The sequence below is a fragment of the Rhipicephalus microplus genome, unplaced genomic scaffold (assembly GCF_043290135.1).
Source record: "Rhipicephalus microplus isolate Deutch F79 unplaced genomic scaffold, USDA_Rmic scaffold_28, whole genome shotgun sequence".
Classification (NCBI taxonomy): domain Eukaryota; kingdom Metazoa; phylum Arthropoda; class Arachnida; order Ixodida; family Ixodidae; genus Rhipicephalus; species Rhipicephalus microplus.
Window position 1 is genome coordinate 4,295,780 of NW_027464601.1, and position 21,222 is coordinate 4,317,001.

General features: G+C 43.7%; 1 protein-coding gene across 1 annotated transcript in view; it reads right to left on the reverse strand.

The window, feature by feature from the left end:
- Positions 1 to 5,524: 5,524 nt before the first annotated feature.
- LOC119166188 (neprilysin-1) overlaps positions 5,525 to 21,222 on the reverse strand; it is a 49,615-nt gene continuing 33,917 nt past the window's right edge. Inside the window, exons 16-22 of the mRNA XM_075884336.1 lie at positions 17,298 to 17,349; positions 16,536 to 16,603; positions 13,622 to 13,752; positions 12,173 to 12,238; positions 8,795 to 8,902; positions 8,395 to 8,471; positions 5,525 to 5,710 (exon numbers count right to left, since the gene is read on the reverse strand). Coding sequence (XP_075740451.1) covers positions 5,587 to 5,710; positions 8,395 to 8,471; positions 8,795 to 8,902; positions 12,173 to 12,238; positions 13,622 to 13,752; positions 16,536 to 16,603; positions 17,298 to 17,349 — 626 coding nt within the window. The 3' untranslated portion in view covers positions 5,525 to 5,586. The remainder of the gene's footprint in view (positions 5,711 to 8,394; positions 8,472 to 8,794; positions 8,903 to 12,172; positions 12,239 to 13,621; positions 13,753 to 16,535; positions 16,604 to 17,297; positions 17,350 to 21,222) is intronic.

Below are 21,222 nucleotides of genomic sequence, written 5' to 3' on the forward strand. Positions count from 1 at the left end.
TCTACTTCGACAAGCACAGCCTTTTAACTGGTCAGCTGAAGCTGAGCAGAGCTTCATTCAAGGTAAGTCAATACTGGCCTCAAAGCCAGCTGTTCGTATTTTCAACGAGAAGCTTCCCATCGTCATCACGACGGATGGGTCCGTTGTTGGACTGGGAGCAGTGTTTCAACAACTCAGAGGTGATGAGCTGATCACTATCGCTTTTGCATCTCGTACAATGACCCCTGCTGAACGCAGATATTTAGTAGGAGAGCGTGAAGCTCTCGCGCGTCTTTTTGCCTGTGAGAAATGGCATGTTTACCTGTGGGGACGGCACTTCACATTACGAACAGATCACCCAGCACTAGTTGCTCTTCTTTCTGCAGGATCCGAAGGCCGCCGCCCCATTCGCATTTCCCGTTGGTGTGCGAAACTCATGTATTATAATTTCAGTGTTCAATATTGTAAAGGTTCTAATAACGTGGTTGCTGATGCACTGTCGCGCCTTCCTCTTCAGATACCGGTTACTGAAGAGCGGGAAGAGGAAGTTGCTTCATTAGTTACTTCCTGCATTACTAAAGCTGAGCTTCAGGCAGCTACAGCTGCAGATTCCACTTTGTCTCAAGTTCTCAAATATTTACGTGAAGGATGGTCTTCCAAATGTGCTCTTGCTTCTTAATTCTTGCCTTACTTCGCAGTCCGACAGGAACTGTCTTGTGTCGAAGACTTGCTTTTCCGCAATTAACGCGTGATTCCCCCTGCTTCTTTCCGTAACAAGCTAATACAGCTTGCCCATGAGGCCCATCCAGGCATTGTCCGCACCAAACAGAATCTCCGAGACAGGTACTGGTGGTCAGTCTTAGACAAGCAGGTCGAGCATGCAGTTTGCAACTGCCACATATGTCAGGCAGCTGACAAGTCTTCCAAATCTCCATTTTCTCCGTTGCAGCCAGTCCAGTGGCCTGATCGGCCTTGGCAGAAACTCGGCATGGACATCATCGGTTCTTTGCATAATGTTCCGCAAAATGCCTGGTTCATTGTTTCTTTCATCGACTACCATTCCAAATGGCCAGAGCTTTGTTTCACACATATGGTTACTTCTGAGGTCATCATTTAGTTTCTGTTTTCAATATTCAGCCGGGAAGGTTTTCCTGATGCCATAGTTACGGACAATGGTCCACAGTTTCAGTCCCAACATTTCGAGGCTTTTTTTTTTCACAACGAGGAATTCAGCACTTGAGGTCATCAGTTTTCTATCCCCAATCAAATGGGCAAATCGAGCGCTTTAATCGCGTTCTGAAGGAACATATCCAGATCGCCCAATTAGAGCACCGTCTCATCAAGCAAGTCTTGAGTGAATGTTTAGCTTCGTACAGGTTCACACCACAAGGCACCACTGTAGTGTCTTCTGCTCAACTTCTCCACGGTAGGCAACCGCGAGTTGCTCTCGACATAGTCTCTTTGCCTCGTAACATAGCAGTGTCTTCTCCTGATCAAATACGTACCAGGGTTTTTTCTCATCAACAAGCAATGAAAAAGTATGTCGACACCCGTCGAGGTGCAAAGCAGTCCAAAGTTCGCACTGGCGATCTAGTCAAGGTTCGTGTGCCAGGCAAGCGCCCCAAGTATCGGGGTCCTTACAAAGTCTTGGGCCAGGTTAGCCCCACTTCTTTTCGCTTAAGTGATGGTAACATCTGGAATGCTACGCGCCTTGTTATTTTTCTACGGATTCGCCTTCAACACCTAAAAGTCTTCCCCATCACGTTCCGTCCACGCCTTTCAACTATGCATAAGACTGTTACATGTGGTCTCCATGTACCGGAAATTCTTCTTCAAGGGGGGAGGAGTAACCAGTTGGTGTCGCTGGTTCAAGTACACCAAGTCTTACGGTTCACTTCGAACTTTCAAATACGGCTGAGACCGTTGAACCGGACTCCGGTCCACAAAATTCTTCCGAAGCTCAGGCTGCGAGCTCTGATGAGACCGCGACTTTTAACGCTCGTTCAGAGCTTTCACAACCTTCTACTGCTCTTGATGTGTCACATCAGAGCAAAATTGACCAAGGTGCAGAGACACCTGATTCTACACCCAAAAGGGCCCGCCCTAAGCGGAAGCGAAAGGAGCCGCGTCGGTTCGAAGACTACGTGATGAAGAACTCTTGTTCATTACTGCTGTGAACATTATTGTTCTGTGAAAAGGTCTAATGCATTCAAATCAATATTGTACTGAGTTGTGTACATTTTTTTCGGTGCATTTTCAGGACTTCCATTGTACATTTTTTCAGTGCATTTTCAGGACTCATAGTGTGCGAGTGTGGTGTACCGTGCTATGAATTTTCATGTGTTCTATTGTACATACCTTGTATAACACGTCGGTATCGATCATGTATAATTATAAACAGTGTATAGGTGAACTTCTTTCGAGGAGGGGATGATTGTTCTGTTCTGGGTTTTCGGTTTTGGTTTCGGAATGACTTGTGAGGATGCCAGGGGGCGCCGCTCTGGCATCCAGGATTTCAAGGCGACTGTAAAATAAAAGGAGTGTGCGTTGGGTAACCGTGAAATGCGGTTGTTGTTCTTCTCTTCGGCGCTTCGCACCAACCCACGTGTTCGGGCTGGTCGGCGTCCCCGCCGGCCGTGTACGTCACCGTCGGCCGTCTTCTTCTTCTGCTTCGTCGGGACCAGCCAGCCCCCAACACAGCAATATGGTCATAACTTACTCCCCGTCATGCCAGCACATCTTCGTACGACTGTCCTCAACCAACTTCATGACGCTCCTTCGGCGGGCCACTTGGGCATCTCTCGCACATACGACCATGTACGTCGTCGTTTCTTTTGGCCAGGTCTTGCCCGTTTTGTTCAACGCAACGTCGCCGCTTGTGAGCCCTGCCAGCGCCGCAAAAAGCCATCATCCCTACCAGCGGGATTCCTTCAGCCGATCGACATTCCCACTGAACCTTTTTTTTGAGTTGGCCTCGACCTGCTTGGCCCATTCCCAATCTCCAGCTTAGGCAGCAACTGGATTGCTGTCGCCACTGAGTATGCGACATGGTACGCTATTACACGAGTTGCGCAACCACTGTGGCGGACTTTATGGTAAATGATATTATTTTAGTAGAGGGAGCTCCACGCTAACTTCTCACTGACCGAGGCGGGACCTTTCTATCAGCTGTCATTGATGAAATCCTGCGCTCTTGCTCTGCCAAGCACAAATTTGTCACTTCGTACCATCCACAAACGAACGGTCTTACGGAGCGCCTCAACCGCATTTATGGCTGTGTTTCTTGGCATTATTGTATGTTAGTTCTCAATTATATTGGTTCTAGAAACAAAAGGGTGGGGGTGTCAAAACTTACACACACTTTCCTCCATTCATAGCGAGGGTCTTGCTCTGGTAGACATATTGCCTTGAGGTGGTGTACGAAGAATTACTGATCAGCTGCCATCTCCGGCAAAAAAATTAATATCCCCCACTCGCCGTAATGCCAACAGGTGGCGCTGACTGGCGCTCCTATATCAAGCCTTTGGGGGAACTGCAGAATGGGTTTCGGAAACACAGGAGCTTTCAAGACAATCTGTTCTTACTGACGCAGTGCATCGAAGTAGCAGAAAACAAACTCAGGCCCTTTGGCTAGCATTTTTGGATATCAAGGGAGCGAATGGTAGCGTGGTTCAAGAGGAATTGTGGGGGATACTAGACATACTGGATTTGGAAGATTGAGTCACTAATCTTTTAAAGGAAATCTATAAAAGTAACAAGGTAGTTATAAAGTGGGAAAAACAGGTATCCAAGCCCACAGAGGTGAAACGTGGACTTAGGCAGGGGTGTCCACTGTCACCCTTGATATTCATGATATACCTAGAAGAATTAGAGGCCAAATTAGAGGGAAGTGGACTTTGCTTCAACCTCTCTTTAGTCAAACAAGGAAAACTCATTCATCAGGCACTACCAACATTAATGTACGCAGATGATATAGTGTTAATGGCCGACAACAAGGAAGATTTGCAGAGATTGCTGGACATCTGCAGTAGTGAGGGAGATACGTTAGATTTTAGAGTCAATAAGAAAAAATCAGCAATCATGATTTTTAGTGATAATGAAGGTAGTGAGCTTAGAATACAGGAGGTCACGCTGGAGATAACAGATAAATACAAATATCTGGGCGTATGGATAAGCAATGGGACCGAGTACCTAAGGTAATACGAAATACACGTGACGACGTAACAAATAAAGTAATAAATAACAAATAACGTAACGGTAACACAAATAACGTAATAAAGGTAACAAGAATGCAGCAGTGATGAGATATAGGGCTCTGTGGAATTACAATAGGTATGATGTTGTGAGACGATTTTAGAAAGGGGTCATGAAACCAAGGCATATCTGTCCAAATACGAAGGGGTAGACATAGTATGCAGTGCGTGTGGAGAGGAAGAAAAAACTGCCGAGCACTTGATAATGTTCTGTAAAGGGCTTCACCCTAAAGTTCAGGATGATGGCGCAGAGTTTTTCAGGGCACTCGGGTTTAGAGACAGGGAGGGCAAAATAGACCTTAAGCGGGTAGACTTAACTAGAAGGGGGGTTATCTGATTGGTGGCTAAAGTCAAGTGAAAATTAAACCCTTCACTGCAAAGAAGAATCCTCAACCTCACCATTTAAAAGAAAAAAAAAGATAAATCTATTGGTTTGTTCCCTAAGTTTTACGGCTAGATGGCGTTAGCCGCCGCCTGATCTAAAGGGACAGCCACATCCATCTATCCATCCATCCATATTTACGCGTACATATATAGACTCTTAAGTGGACGGAGACATGACCGCCACTGTAGCTCCGTAGTAGTGCATTGTACGGATTATTCGAAAGCCACAGGTCTGCATCCTAGCTTCAAAAAGGTTTTTTTTTCAATCTCCTTTCTTACTTACGATTTACACTACAATTACTTCTAACAACAGTTCCTATACATTTTTTGGTATTCGTTAGTTCTGAAAAATTATGTGTCTATCAAACAATAAATGATCCCTTAAAATTTACCCCAGGCTCAACGAGGTCTTCCAATATATGTATTCCGGTATACTTTTCTAAGTATCTCTGCCCAGGTCTGTCTGATATATATTGTAAAAAGCGCATTTGTACAGCCTCCACAGGGTGTTACCATGGCGCTGCCGATAGCGTGCCGGGATGCGGACCGAGGGCTCATCTCATGGACTCCTAGTAACGAACTTTTGTCTTTGCAATTTTAATCGTGTAGATTTCTTCGGCGTTATTTCGGTTACAGAAAAGCGTAACTGAAATCTTGTTGGACCCCGGTCTAAAACACTTTCACGTTAAACCTGCACGTGTACACTTGAAAGCCGATCACAGTTATTTTCCAACATTAAACTTTCAATAAATTAGCTAAATTCGACCCAGAAAATTATCCAAGGCATAATAAAGGAAAACGCCCCTAATTCCGCACAGCGACAAAAAAAAAACTCTGCATTTCTCTTGCGAAGGTTGGAAACATGGTGTGTTATGCAATTACGCCGTAAAAGAAGAACGAAGCCCGTGTTCATGTGTCATGCACAGCTGTATTTTGTACAGCGATGGTTTGTGACGGGGCGGGCGTCGCGTCAAAAGTCCTTTCGAAACGTGGACCAGAAGTCGCAGCTCTCCCGGCCGGCATTCATCTGGCTTGTGTCGGGACACGAGAAGGCCTTTGTGAAATGCTGAGAGTTGCGCAGTGGGTTGTTGATACTGTAAATGCGAAATCAACAACAGAAAACCACAGAGTTAGCACGCCTTCCAACAAGGATACGATTGATGTAGTTAAAAGTTTTTTGAGAATCCCGTTCTTTTTGGCGGGCGTATTTTGCTACCATTACCACTTGCACTTGAAATATTTCCGCTATAGTTCGTACAGGTATGATCCATCTGTAGAGCATAATACTTGTCTGCTCGACTAACTTCCTACTACGGCCCCGCCGCGGTGGTCTAGTGGCTAAGGTACTCGGCTGCTGACCCGCAGGTCGCGGGTTCGATTCCCGGCTGCGGCGGCTGCATTTTCGATGGAGGCGGAAATGTTGTAGGCCCGTGTACTCAGATTTGGGTGCACGTTAAAGAACCCCAGGTGGTCAAAAGTTTCGGAGCCCTCCACTACGGCGTCTCAAATCAAATGGTGGTTTTGGGACGTTAAACCCCACAAGTCAATCAACTTCCTACTACGAGCTACTATGAGTAAATATCAACATAGGCCGCAATCTAGGCCACAATCCTGCTACGCGCGTGGCGAATGCGTTTGCTGGAGATGGCACTCGACAATCTCCATTCAAAGATGTTACTTCGTGCGACATAATTCAATAAATATTACCAAATTTAGGGGCTTTGCTGAATTCGCCTAACTGTAGTCAATATAGCTCGAGCAAGTAAAGATGAGCAAAAAATAATAATTCGAGGTAAATATAACACTTCCAACAAAAAGTGCGTTGAAAATTCTGTATAGGTAAACTAAATTTTGCAAACGAAATTTGGATGTTAAATTGAAACTTCTGTAAGTTAAATTTTGGATGTTAGATGTGAACTGGAGTAATTATTGCCTCATCTTATTCTGGCAAGCTGAGTTTGCAGGGACGCCCACAATCGGAATGAAAAAACTTGTGAGACGCAAAGCGTGTGGGAGATATATATCTAAACGTTTATTTGAAAAAGAAAAAAGTAAAAAAAAAGATACGGGGTGCATGTGGGTGGGGCCCCTACTCCAGGGCTCCACTGGTTTTAGCGGCCCGCTGCGCCTGGTTGAGGATCGCTATAGTTGCACGCCCAGATCCTTGCTGGCGAGCTAACTCTCCCACTGCTTCCTTGCGGAAATTTCGGCGGATGTTTACGGCGAGTTAATTTTGGTTGGCCTGTTCTGACAATTTCACGTTATGTGGGCGAGAGTGGGCCTGCCTACGCACCACGGACAACTATCGCTATACATCGCAGGGTGAATGACATGCTTGAAGGAAAGGTTTGGATATGTGTTTGTATATGGCGCCAGTCATAAGAGTTCTACCCGGTAAAAGCTGTGTGTGGTACACTGTACCTTCGTTGCTCAAGCCGTTGGTCTTCAAGAATATCTCGCGGTAAAAAGGGTAAAAGCGTATGAGAGAACTAACTGCGCACTGCATACGCCTTTTCCGACAGTGTTGCTTGCAACACATTGCCTACCAGGTTGGTGGCGTTATAAGATACCCCGGTTCATCATGCAGACTGAGCCTGCCAGAAAACGTTAGTTCGACGAGTCCGAGATGTCTCGCAATATATGTATTCCGGTATAATTTTCTAAGCATCCCGGCCCAGGGCTGTCTGAGATATAATGTAGAAAAGCGCATTCCTACGGCCTCCCCAGGGTGTTACCGTGGTGCTGTGAATAGCGTGCGACGCTGCTACTATCGTGGACCGAGAGCTTGTGAGTTGGGCTCCTAGTAGCGCAATTTTGTCATAGCAATTTCAGTTGTGTGGATTTTCTCGACGTTATTGTGGTTCCAGAAATGCGTCACTGAATGCATGTTAGACCCCGAAGTAAAACTCTGATAAAAAGTTAGCGCATAATACTGATCATCGGGCTTCTACGCAGGATGAGAGTTTTGCCCATACAATCAGTCAAGCGTGTTTGTAGACATTTATGTCATAAGGTATGCACACCTCCGCTGTCTTACAAAGGTTGGTGTGGTGACGTGCACAATGGCACCGTAGTATGCATGACGACACGAAAACATCGTACATAGAAGAGTCGTGTGATGACTAGGAATGAGAATGTGAAAGCTCACTAGTTATATACACATACGCAGTGATCGGGATGTCAACTGTATGCTGTTGACAATTGGTGCTAGTGGTACTATATCTTTTACCACACGCAGAAGCTTTCAACACTTCCTTCACTGTGCCCACTTTAGTCAAGAAGGGTGAACGCGAAAGGTCGACTAGCGTCTTGGCCTACCGTACTTATTAGAATACACTCAGCATTAGTCATCACTGGCTACGTCGGGAAGGGATCAATAATCTTGGCTGCACGGTGGTAATATTGTGTACTGTTGGCGTGCTACTATTGTTTACTGTTGAGTGGTACCATATCATGGCCAAATGACTAATGTTGTGCAATAAAATGTCAAATTTGGCTAATGTAGGTCAGTGGTGGCTCGTTTGTGCCGTCCACGCTAGTGTACCATCGCTTTCTATTTCAGAAATGAAACGATCCTCATGCTCACTTACATAGAGAAGAAACCCAGTGGTCTTTCCAGTAATTTCATTGTTACTGTTTTTCACTTCCTGCAGTTATATGCTGTACCTTGAAGGACAGCTCACAGCCTCCTATTTTACTCTGGTCATAAAAGAAATAGGTTTATTTTAAGAATTCCAAGATCAGCGCGGAAAAAAGAAGATGAGCAACAGCTTCTTACCGATACTTGTTGGGGCTGAAGGTACCGTTGTTGATCAGCTCGTCCACGGCCTCGCGTGTCGTCTTCTCGCAGAAAGACTGGAAGTTAAAACCGTCTCCAGATTACTTGGATGTATTTGATAGTCGGTACGGCTTTTTATGGAATAGCATTCGCATGCGCTCACGCACTCGATGTATTCGACTCACATCAATGTGAAGTAATTTTGCGTAACCACTTCAAAGCTCGACTATAAGAATTCTCCATTTTGTGCTGCGTAATAGGTGATGATGTGAGTAGCTCGTAACACAGGCAGTTTTATTTAACTATTTTACAAGCTCTCTGAAAGCCTAGTAAGATGCACCAGCAACACAATTTATTAGAGATGGTCAAGCACTATTCAGAAAGAAAGGCTGAAACTCACCTCTGCCAAGGAGTAGAAAAAAAGCTGGTCCGAGGACACGTGATGAAGACCTTGTAGCCTGTAGTCCGGGAAAGGGTAGGCTTTTTCGTAGATTAGCTTCCTGAAGAACTTCAAGTCAGACATAAAAAAGCAGTGAATTCACTTTTGTATTTGTTGTTTTTATTTAGGAGACACTTCAAAGTTTCCGTTTACTCGAAGAATGACGGAGAAGTTTAATGGCAAGATGTCGTTTTAAATCAGCACGCTTTATGACAGTGGGGCAAGATGGAGGTGCAGTACACAAGACGAAAACTATAGACCTCATATATTTCTAACCACTACAACATAGTTTTTGTTAGTGAAAAGAACTCGAGCAAACAATTCAGCAGGAAAAAAATCAACATGAAGTGCAAACATTTACAAAATCACTGGAGGAACGAACTAGTTATTGATTAAGAAAGCCACCTGTTGAATAAAATTTTACTGTTAAGCTTTCCTTCATGCATGTACTCAGTGCGTAATTGTGTCAAGAACTTCGCATAAAGACATTGAATTGTATTTGTAGTGTCTGAGAATTTCGTTATTGTGTGAATAAATTATGAATTAATTTATCCGCTTATTTCACTTTGTCATTCTACTGTTCCTCAAAGTTCTTGATCCACATGAGGCATGGATCTTTTGCTTGCCTGATATAGGCACTTGCAAAACTGTGTGAGCCAAAGCAATCTTATTCAAAACTGTTTGTCTGAAAGCTGGCGTTATATCAAGTCACTCTGATAGAAGTGGCCAGTACACCTAACACACTTTCCTCCCACTGAAGTCTTGGGTAGATAAAGTTCAAAACGTAAAGATCACGTGGAATTCCGTTGAGCAGCCGTCGGTAAGATGGGTATTTGTCCACCTCGCCGGCTTCTGCGATCTCCACATGGTGCCGAGGTCAATGAAGGCAAATTAGGTTTCCTGACTGGCACAATGCGGGAAAAGCTAATGACATATCCCTATCGGAAAAATTGCCATGGTGGATACTGGAAAACATGGTGGGCGTAGTGGAAATAATAGTGGGCATGGTGGAAATAATAGTTGGCATGGTGGAAATTATGATGGCTATGGTGGGACGTAGTGGAAAATATGGTGGTTATGCCGGGACATACTGGGCGGTATCGTGTACAGATGATTGGTAAAGTGGAAATGATGGTGGAAAGTAGAGGCTAGATAGTGGGCAATATTGGGACACTCTGCTCACCATTGCGATAATGCTGGGAAGTCCTAAGCATATAGTGGGTGGTGCTTATTATGGTGGGATACATGGTTTACCAAGCTGAGAAACTCTTCCCACCATTGCGATAATGCTGGGAAGCAGTTAGCAGATGATGGGTGGGCTTATAATGGCAGGCAATTTATATAGTGTGCTAAGCTGGGATCTCTACACTACATGTTCTACCACCCTGATTTCCACCGAAGGTTAGGCCTACCGACCGAGCCCGTACAGTTGTGTTATCCGTGCTTCCGGGTTTCAGAATACACGATTTGGATGATTAAGTATGACAATACAGCGCAGCCATGGCATCAATTACCCTAAATGAAGCATTTTTTGTGTATGGTGTCTGCTCAAGAAGCAACAAACATCGATGCGACGCGAGAAAAGCACTCCCAGAGAACGTAAGTGTCTTCTCACCGATAGCCGCCGGTCGCACTCGCCGGCACTACTCTAGCTTTTGTACGAGAACTCAGACGTGGCAATTCGTATGCTTGGTGAACCAATATGATAGCGTAATGTTTCCGGCACACTGCATTCGTTTTGGCCAAGCCGTTATGTAGTTGTTGCTTTAGCGAAAGAGCTACAGCATTGCGCTGGCGCGACCGCCCTCTACATTGCGCGAAAAGCATCCCAATACTCGATCAAATAAATTAGGCGGGCGTATCTTTGGAATGAGCCTAGAAGCGTCATAAAGCGTGAGCAGATGTCGCCCTTTAGAACGAGCGCGAAACGGATATCAAACTTGGCAGACCCCGCCGGTAGACTGTTGCTGCTCCCCAGTCCACTTGTTTTTTTTTCTTGAAATTGTGAATTGTAAAAAACAATAGCACTAGTGCCTTTAACATAGTGGTAATCGTTACAGGCCGCAGTTGCTTGTGTTTAATGAATCTGCAATTTTTAGTAGCAGGTGTAGATCTTGTCTATGTTGTGTACACGACAAACATAATTTAAGTTAAACCGTAAGTTTGTATGCCAACTAAGTATTTAACACACAATCAACGTCATGTTGGGGTGGCGCAGTGGTTAGCGTCTTCGAAGGGGAATCCGCCGGTTGCACGCTCGATCCTCCGTGGCGCCTTGTTTTTTTTTACGGGACGGGTGTTTTTTATATTGTTTTTATAGAATTCTTTTTTATTTTTTGTGGCAGCTCGTCACGGTGATTCTGACGTCATTTCGCGCTCAAGCGTTGCCGGCACAGCAGCACCCACCATATCCCACCACGCGCCCTGGTGGGCGTCTCCCACCATTCACCCACTACATTAATCCACTATAATGGTCGGTGGTGGTTTACACCATGCCCACCATTCGTTTTTTTTTCGATAGGGATGGAATTACGATGGGAGGGAATCTCCGCCTTTGAGAGTAGGTGAGGTTACAACTGGGCGTACCACCGGTACTTCTGCATGCTGGAAGCGTTAACTGGCCAGCTCACAGAATAAATAAGAAGACGGTTAGTTAAAAAAAGCGTAAAGAAGTTGAGCGAAGGTGGCGGAGTTGTCAGGGCAACAGGAAACTTCTGCAAAATATATAGGTATAAGCAGAATGTCTAACTACTTCATGCTTACACATAATTCAGATCCCGTCGCTGGTACAAAGTATTCTCGTGATTAAAGCCCACGGAAATACACAGTGTGATAAAAGGCCCATTACACTACCCATTATCATTCTCATTGTCAAGTTTACCGACGGTCGAATTGTCCTTGATCTCGACAGCGTAACATAGAAGCTACAAGCTTGGCACAAACGCGGTTCTTATGATAAAAGCTTCAGAGTTGTGGTGAATTGATTTTTGTTGCCATTCAAAGTATTTTTGAAAATCCCCTTAGCACTTTTTGTGTTACAATTCGGGACAGAGATATAACTTTTTTCGGAGGGGGCGGGGGGGGGGGAGCTTGCTTGTATGACTTTGGGATAGGAGAGGTACCCCCTTAAAACGGTCATATTTTTGTGTGTATGTCATGGCGAAAAGTTTTCGGGGAACTACGGGTCCGGTGTGCCTCCTGTCTACGCGGCTACTCATAAAGGTATCTCATCTTTTACAAAGTATGACTTCACGAGGAAGATTGTCACGCGAAGAACTGCACTTACTTCGCTTCACAATGCAGTCGTGCAGATGACCACGTAAGGGAGATCAAGCTTACCCTCAAAAGCGGCGTCACGATGGCGACGTCAATCATGTCCTCATCAATTGTTGCGTTGGCGTTCAGCTGCGAGGAATGGAATGCACAGTGAGAAGGTCGGTAAACTTAAAGCAATAATACAAATCATAACAAAATGAGTTATGTTTCGCTGCTTGAGCAGTCCCAACTTTGTACAGTCCGAGTGCATGATCGAGTTCGGAATATTTATTATAGTAATGAAATTATCTTGATTTTCCCTTTGACAGATGCAAGTAACGGGGCCCTGACCACCAGGAGCATTCTTCAGTCGCGAGTGGTATATTAATACAATCAAAACAAATAGCTAGATATAAGGAAAATCTTTGGCCTACAAAAGAGCTTGTATTGTGAGCTTACAAAAATCAAATAACTGAATGCTGACAAAAGCATTCTGACTGTCTATTAACCGCTGCTGATACTTATGAGCTGGTGTGCATTGGGTGAAAAATCATGCCTAAAAACAAAAAAAGTATGAATGAAGAATAGTACGAACAAATTGCGAGAACAGACGAAATAGGAAATGAAGTATTTTTATTTAATTTATAGAAACTGCCTACGGTAGGTAGCAGAATGTCTAAAATGTAATATCTGGGGTTTCACGTTCCTAAACAACTATAAGTGAGGTGTCACCGTAGTGAAGCGCTTCCATTATTTTACTATCTGGTGTTAAATGTGCAATGACATCGCACAGTACTCGGGCCTCTAGCATTTCGCTTCCATCGAAATGTGACCGCTGTGGCTGTGATCGAACCCGGAACTTTCGGGTCAGAGGCCGAGAAACATAACCTCTGATCCAGCGCGGGTGGACAGCACAATCCTGAACATTCAAATTGGCTTGCTGAAAAGACTGCTGGTGTGTATATTATAACGGAATGAATTTATACAAATTTAGCAGTTAACCAACGTTGTCAAGTGGTAGTTTCGACTCTAATCATACTCTTGTTGACATGCACAATTTTGTAATTACATATAAATCATTCGAACGAGAAAATAAATCAGTTGTTAGTGAGCGCTCGTGCAGTGTGGTTCCTTCTCTGTCTTTGGTGTGTTTTCATGCGCTCCCTGTTCGCTGAACGAATATTAACGACGATTTAGCCCTCCTTCCGAACCTTGGCTATCACTTCGTTAAGCTTACTTTCGGGAAAAAAAATGATCATTGGTGCGCAAGCATTTTGTCTAATTTGCCTAATTTCATATTCCGAATAAACAGAGGACAACGAGGCGTCTACACGCATAGGCAATAAGCCGTGAAAAAGAGATCAGTGTTTTGCACAAGAAAAAAATGTTTCACTGAAACACGTTGTCACTAACCAAAAACTTATTATGAAAGCAGCTTGCCATGCCTGGTCACTGAATTAATTTTTTTTAGGATTTAATGAAGCATTCCTCGAAACATCCGGTATGTAAATTGACCTGAAAAAAATATTTTACCTTAAGACGGCTCTCAGCGACCCTCTTGCTGGTGTATTGCTTGAAGACGCACTGCTTGTTTGCCAAGAGCCTCTGCCGGGTGTAGTAGCCCATCCAGTCTTCTCGCGCGTGCTCGGAGTCAATGTAGCCGCCTGCATATGAATAACAGTCAGACAGATGAATATCGAATCCAAGATGATAGTATATGTTAACTACTCTGTGCTGTGTCTTACGAAATTTTATAGTGAAATGTGTCACTGTGCTCTGAAGTGATTCTGTCCGTAAGATGCAGGCACCGTTTACAATAACCGTAATAACAGAACACCTGATTTGCGTGGTGTGATAATGTTCACGTGATAATGTTCCTCAGATAATGTTCACGTGATGGCAATAACCCAAGTTTCCCCCTACATCCTGGGATGCACAGTATATGTCAAGAAGAAAGACCTGTGGTCACAGCACTGCAAGAAGTCTTTACTTCAAAAGGGCTGGCTCCACATTTCAGCTTCTTCTTTTTCTCCCTCGCATCTCCCGAGAAGCCCATTCCTCACTTCTTTATTATCAACATCCTCCTAGGGAGATGAAGCGAATGTGATACGTTTCACGCTGCTTCTTACAACATGTACAGAGTTTCTCCCGGCTGGTTCAACAAGTGGTTAGTTGCCGAACGCATGGAGCTGGCCATGACCACATAGCCTCGTCCGTGATGCAGCTACGTCATCTTACTGATCCGACACGTAAATGATGCACCCGCTTACACATTCGCCGTTTCCATCTCGGTGTGGCATTGTGGGTGTACTGCGCACTCAGGTTCTCCTGTAGATGGTTTAATGCATTGTTTTTTATGAAATGCCTGGACAGTTACAGCGACGTTTCTCGCTTCGGCCTGAAATATGAGCCTTGCACGCTCCTCCTCCATCGGAATATTCTTACTGTGATGCTTGCACTGTTGCTTCGCATGGAGGCGGTTCTGCGTCGGCCCTTTTTCAGGGCCCTAAGCCTCACTTGCAGAGGCAAAAGCAGCATTTCCAGTTTCCTTACAAGGTAACCGTCTCCTTTTTTCGTCGCGGCTTCGTCGAGTTCCTCGAAGCTGAGCGGGACGAAGTTCTTACGTCCGCCTGGTGCATCCAGCGATGAGGACATGTCAGAAAACAATGTAGTACTGCTCGCTCTACCAACCAGGCGATTGAATAGGTCATTGTTGGTGGCTAAGCTGTCGTTAGGTTCTTTGTCACTCATCGTCAGTTAGTTCTTGACGCAACTTCAATCTGTTATTCATGTCACAGATTCCGCGGTTACTTCGGCTTCCACCTGCACTTTTGGGATCGGTCATTGCTTGATACTGTTCTCTTGGTTATTCTTCTCAATACGAAGCGCCACCGAACTGCTCCAGGGGGTCACTGTTGCTTAACCAATAGTGTAAAAGCTGTCCATGAGTTTCCTATTCATATTATTGCTGGTGAAGCTCCCCGGTCTCGCACTTCCTCACCGCTCTACTATCGCTAAAAGAGGCTTCGCTCTTTGGATCCTCTTTCGATGGCTCCTTGTTTCTGCACGTCATCACACCGATTCGGTGTTACTGCCTTCCACTTTGATCAAATCAATTTCATCTCAATTTGCACTCGCATATACACTCCGCTTTCTTGCTTAGAATACGGACCTTCACAAATTGTGATGTCTGTTTTCATGTCTTCGGATATGCTGTCACAGTTGTTTACTGTTGTGCACAAGCCAGCTCTGTTGTAGTTTGCACTATCGTCTCTGATGTTATAAATCGCAGAATAGCTCATGTCGCGTGGCTGAAGAGACTGTTCGCATTTAGTCTGGAAGCATTGCCTCTTAGTGATTGCCTGCACGATCTTCTCACGGTAGTTTGCAGCATACTGGAATTGCTGGTAAACTGCCTCATCTGCAGTCACATCGAGGGTCTGCTTGTCCAAGTGGTGGAGCTCAGCTTTTCTAGTCATCAAAATGGTGACTTGCCTGTCGGCTGCACACTCTTCGATGTCGGAGTCCTGCAGTAGTTCTGTCAGGAGCGTAATATTTCATGAGACGCTGACTCTGACCATCCCACGCACCTACCGAAGACGCTCGGCAGATATCATTGTAGTACAGGACAGACCACGCCCATGGCGGTTGTTGATAAACACAATATTTAGTCGATTACGACTTGCTCTACCTTCCCTACTTCGTTCTTTGCGTTTTTTACGTCTCTCGCCTCCCAAAAGCCTACACCCCACTTCTTTACTTTCAATATAGTATATGATTTATTTTGAATTACAGCGAAAATGCGTTCCTGAGCGTTTTGGTTACAGTGTCGTATACGAAAAAAAAAACAATTTACACAGTCACACTCGGGCAACCGGATACTTTCTAGACGTAATCTGACAATAGAAGATGAACGGCCCACTATTCTATGGTATGTAAGAGACTGCTAGGTATGCTGCTTGGTACAACTATATATATATATATATATGCGTACGCTCAGTCAGTTTCCCTCGATGCGGGGATCAAAAAGTAATAACTGCAGCTGCGAATAAATAAACAAGATATGTATTCGTCGTTTTGACAGGAGGCAGAACTTTTTTTGAGCGGAGTGGAAGAGAGTAGAAAATCTTCAAGTCAACATTATAAACGTGAAATGTGCGCTTTTGTTTTCGTATGACACAAGGCAGAAGTACACGTGTGTGTTTGGCGACTCATTATTTTATTTCCTCCATGCACATGATTCATTTAAGAGCACTCGGGCTTCCCGTACGCCTGTATCACCTGAACTTCTAACAGTTGGCCAAAGAGATGTATTGAATTTTTCCAACCACTACGTACCTCCAGATGAGGAAGACAAAACAGAACGGTACGATATTCGCTTCTCAGGAAATACTGCAGTAAATGTAGCGTCAAGTTGTCTAAGACAACTTGCGCATGACTTGCTCACCTCTTTCATCGATTGCTTTAAGCAGGTTTCTACCAATTCTGTAGCCACTCTTTACCAAGTCGAGAAGTCTGAAAAAAAAAGAACGAAAGACTGCCGCGTAACTCGACGTGTTCTCCGAAAGGAATCTGTCGACTTAGAAAGACATTTATATTAGGCGTTCTGGCGAGTAATCAAAACAAACGTTGGTTGATGTAGTGAGCAAAATGCACCAATTGTAAACGTTTGTTATGCACTGTTTATTAATCCTATCTAATGAACAAGGTACTACGCGAGGACACAAAAACAAAAGTACGCTAATTTGTCCTTGTACACCAGTTGTTGCCGGCAGGGGCGCAGTTTGTACAGTTTTTTCTAGTGTCACTGTTTAAGATATTAAAGGGTGGCACCATCAGAGTACTCAAGAGAATAATAGCTAGCAAAATGTATGTAACTTTTTCTGCTTCGCACCATACACGTTTAAACCCACCGGGACATTATTTACGCATCTCGAAGAGTGGTATGCTGATACAGGCGTTGCAAAATACCAGTAACATGGTACGCCTAGATCAAATGTAACAATAATGAACCGCAACTGCGTAAATATTTAGCATTTAGAGAATAGATTATTTGAAATATGACGTAATATATAGCATATGAACACTGAGCCGCGCTCAAATGAAGATTTTACAAAAGAAGTGAGATCACTGCCCCCATTGACATTCCTCAATTGTGGATGCTAAACAATCTTCCGGAAGGTTTTATGAACAAGACAGAGTTACTAACAGACGGTGGTCCCTTGCATACATAGGTCCATGAAACGCGCCATGAGAAATGTCTGAAACAAAGAAATAAGGCGAAGCGGCCTTGTTTGAATAGAAACAACACGCAAGCACATGCCAAAGCAGAGGACATGCACACAAGAAATAAACACCAAGAGACACACATATGAACCATGCGTGGAAAAAAAATTAGAGAGGAGGGGGGAGGCACTACTTTGCTTTCAAGTGGGTTTTGGGAAGGCAGGTATGGTCGAGTTGTCATTTTTGCTATGTATGCTGTGGTAAAAAAATGAGAACTAAGGATCAAGGGCAGGGTGCTCTACTCCCTGGCTATGCCACTGATGTTATACACTTCGCAGGGCAAATTGGCTATCACGGATGTTCAGCTAATAACGCTTAGGAATAACCTAAAAACTGCCAACAAATTACAGAAATGTGCTTGAGCGGGCAAGATTGCAATTATCATGTGAGCACCGAAAATTAATTTTCAGGTCTTCTTGAAAAATATGGAAAACACAGATAACTGGACTTATTGAGTTTCGCCCGTCTGCGTTTGTGAGTCTGTGCGTTTCCGCAGCCAGATAGCAAACAAAATATGGCATAAGACATTGAAAATGGCTATTCAAAAACTTATTTGATTGCTGACAAACATTCATACGCTGAACTGCATTTATTAGGCAAAAACTGTGAACGCTATGCGCAATGTTGTATATTACAGGCGCATTGGCGTCCCCACTAAAAGGGATTTTTAAAAAGTGAGAGCCGGTGACTAATATTTGCGCGTCAGCGTAACGATGCCTTTATGCAGTCCACCTATTCATTCTTGAGCAAGGTGATCAGACTATTGTTCTGGCTTAGTTGACATCCGCTTGACTACGACACGCATATCAGTTAAAGATTACTACAGAGCGAATGACGAAAAAGTTATAGATTTTCTTGAAGCATCACAAGACGATTTCTTTAATACGTCATTGGGTGTCCTGGATCTGTGGAACAAAATAAAATCTGAAATCACGCATTGTGAATCAACCTTCATACCTACTAAGCTAAAGAAACCTAAGCGTAAAACGCCGTGGATTACGAGAAACAGAATCCACCAAAAGAGAAAAGTACAACGACTCCGCAAACCTAAGAAGAAATCCGCTGCGCTCAATGAGCTTTCATGCCACTTAAAAACGGATATAAAGATGGCAAGAGACCACTTTTTCTCAAGCACTCTGACTGAGTTTATGACAAATCAACCACGTAAATTTTGGAAGTACTCATCGAATCAAAATAGCACAGTAACTAAAATCGAAATATCGGGTAGTCGTGTTGAAGATGCACGGATTATTGCAGTTGCAGATGCTTTCAACATTTCCTTCCAATCAGTTTTCACGCGTACGCAGCCTTCATTTTTACCGTCGTCTAACAGTAAAAATCACATGCCGCAGTTAACAATAACAGTCTGGCATATTTAACCTGCTTCTTCAACTCGATGTTAAAAAATCTCAAGGCCTGGATGAAATTTCTAATGCTTTTTTTAAGCGCTATGCCGCTCAACTAGCCCATTTTCTGCAAAAGATATTTTCCATGTTAGAAACAGTGGTGCTTCCTGATGATTGGTTGTGTGCAAAAGTAATTGCTATCCTTAAAAGTGGGAACAAACAACTGATAAACACATACAGGCCAATATCACTGACAAGTACATGCTGGAAGGTAATTGAGTATATATTAACAAAGCACTTATGAACTATCTAGAGGAAAATAATCTGCTTTATCCGAACCAACATGGTTTTAGAAGGAAGCTTTTAACCACTACACAGCTTTTAGAGATTACTCATGACTTTACTTTAGCTATTATTTCTAGACTGCAAATAGATGCAATATTTATTGATTTTTCTCAGTCATTTGACCACGTCCTGCACTCGACGTCCGTCCTGCACACGTCCTGCACTCGTCCTGCACCCAGTATGTTTCTTTTAATAATGTTCAGTCTGATCGTGCCGACGTGCTCTCTGGTGTTCCCCAAGGGTCCGTACAAGGACCAACACTCTTTCTCATATACATCAATGACATCTACACTGCTATGAAACCAGGTATTACAATGAGGCTTTTTGCAGATGACTGCGTCATATACTCTCCCACTAGCACAACAGAAGACCAGGCCAAACTTGACAAATCTTTAGAAAATATTGGGTAATGGTGTGAAAAACATGGTATGCAAATAATACAGACAAAACCATGTGCATTACAATTTCCCATAGAAAGACACCACTTCTCTTTCAGTACAACTTCTCTGGGGCAGACATCAAGCACATTAATACCGTAAAGTACCTGGGGGTCACAATAACGTCATCGTTAAAGTGGGATGTTCACATTAATCATAATTCTGCACGTGCATATAAACAACCTAGTTGTAAGGTGTAAACTAACCGGAACTTCCCCTCAAGTTAAACTAACAGCGTACAAGACGCTCATTAGACCCGTCCTGTAATATGCAGCAATAGCTTGGAACCCGCACCAAAAGAATATGATTGATGCATTGGAAAAGATTCAAAACCGGGCTCTTAGGTTTATTTTTTCAAAGTATGCCAGGCGGGAGAGTCTTTCTGCGCTGAGTTTGCAAGCACGTGTCGCAACTCTTGCTAGCCGACGACAATTAGCCAGGCTGAAATTTCTTTTTCGTCTTTCAAACAACCTGGTAAATTTAAATAGGAATGATTACCTTAAAGCTCCGCACCGTCACTCCAGTAGAACAAACAATGACAAATGCAGACGCCCATTCCTGTCACGTTGTAACACGTTGAAGTATTCTTTTTTTCCCGCAGCTATAGAGATGTGGAATGACTTGCCGAAAGTCGTTGTCAGTGCACAATCACCTGAATCATTTTCGTCGCTGTTGGAAATTCATTTAGAGGAATTGCAATAAATCCTGTGCTCTCTTCGCCGAAATAAAAGTTGAAACAGTGTATCGCGCATGTGCTCGCACATTGCTACATGTGCTTAACCGCCTGCATCCGTATACCAATGTTACCGTTGATGTTATCATGCAAAGTAATTTTTTTTAGTGAAACACCTGTGCATTGTTCCTGATTGCTTTATACTGTTATATCGTTATTTTTCTTTTCTTGTCATCTTCGCAATATGAAGTGTTATTTGCTCTGTACTCCCTCTCCTGTATAGGCCTGAAAAGGCCCACAGTATTGAATGAATAAATAAATAAATAAGCAGCGAAGATGAGAGTGCCTGCAGCGAGAATAGTTCCTTCCACCACTTGGAAAGTACGAGCTACGATTCGACTCATCACCTTCAGAGATGCATGGAACATTGTGCCTAGTTAATGGACTTATACGTGATAAGAAAATCAAACGTCAAAAATGATATCTGTACTTCTCAAATTGCTTCACAATCAGCACAAATATATTTGAAATCGCTGCTACACTGATGCTTGACAGTTTGTAGTGTGTTGGATAGACTTACTTTTTTTAACGTTATACTGCTTATACTATTGTACTTGAAAAGCTTGAAATTCACAGCGTGTACAAGCAGGGCACCAACAAGCGCTCACCGACCAACTCAAACAGCAAAAGATTCACAGGTAGCGTACTGTTATTCAGAGGGACTTAAAAAACTGGTGCAGTGTTACAAAGAAATGCTTAAAAGTGCATGCTGGGTATGTTGAAATGTGAACTATGGTTGTACTAAACCAGGCCGGCCTTTATTAGCGAAAGAATATTATTGGCTGGATGAGCGAATACCTAATTGTCGGGCCTCAACCGGCCTCAACTTTTCAAAAGACCCTCGTACTAATACACTCATTGTTATCGTGCAGTGGAACATATCTGAAATACAAAGTGGGTGTTGTCTTCAATAAAGGTTCTCCGCGGACATAAGCCTACAGCCTCATGTGCATGAGCAGCCTTTCGTGAATTGTCATAAAAATTGAA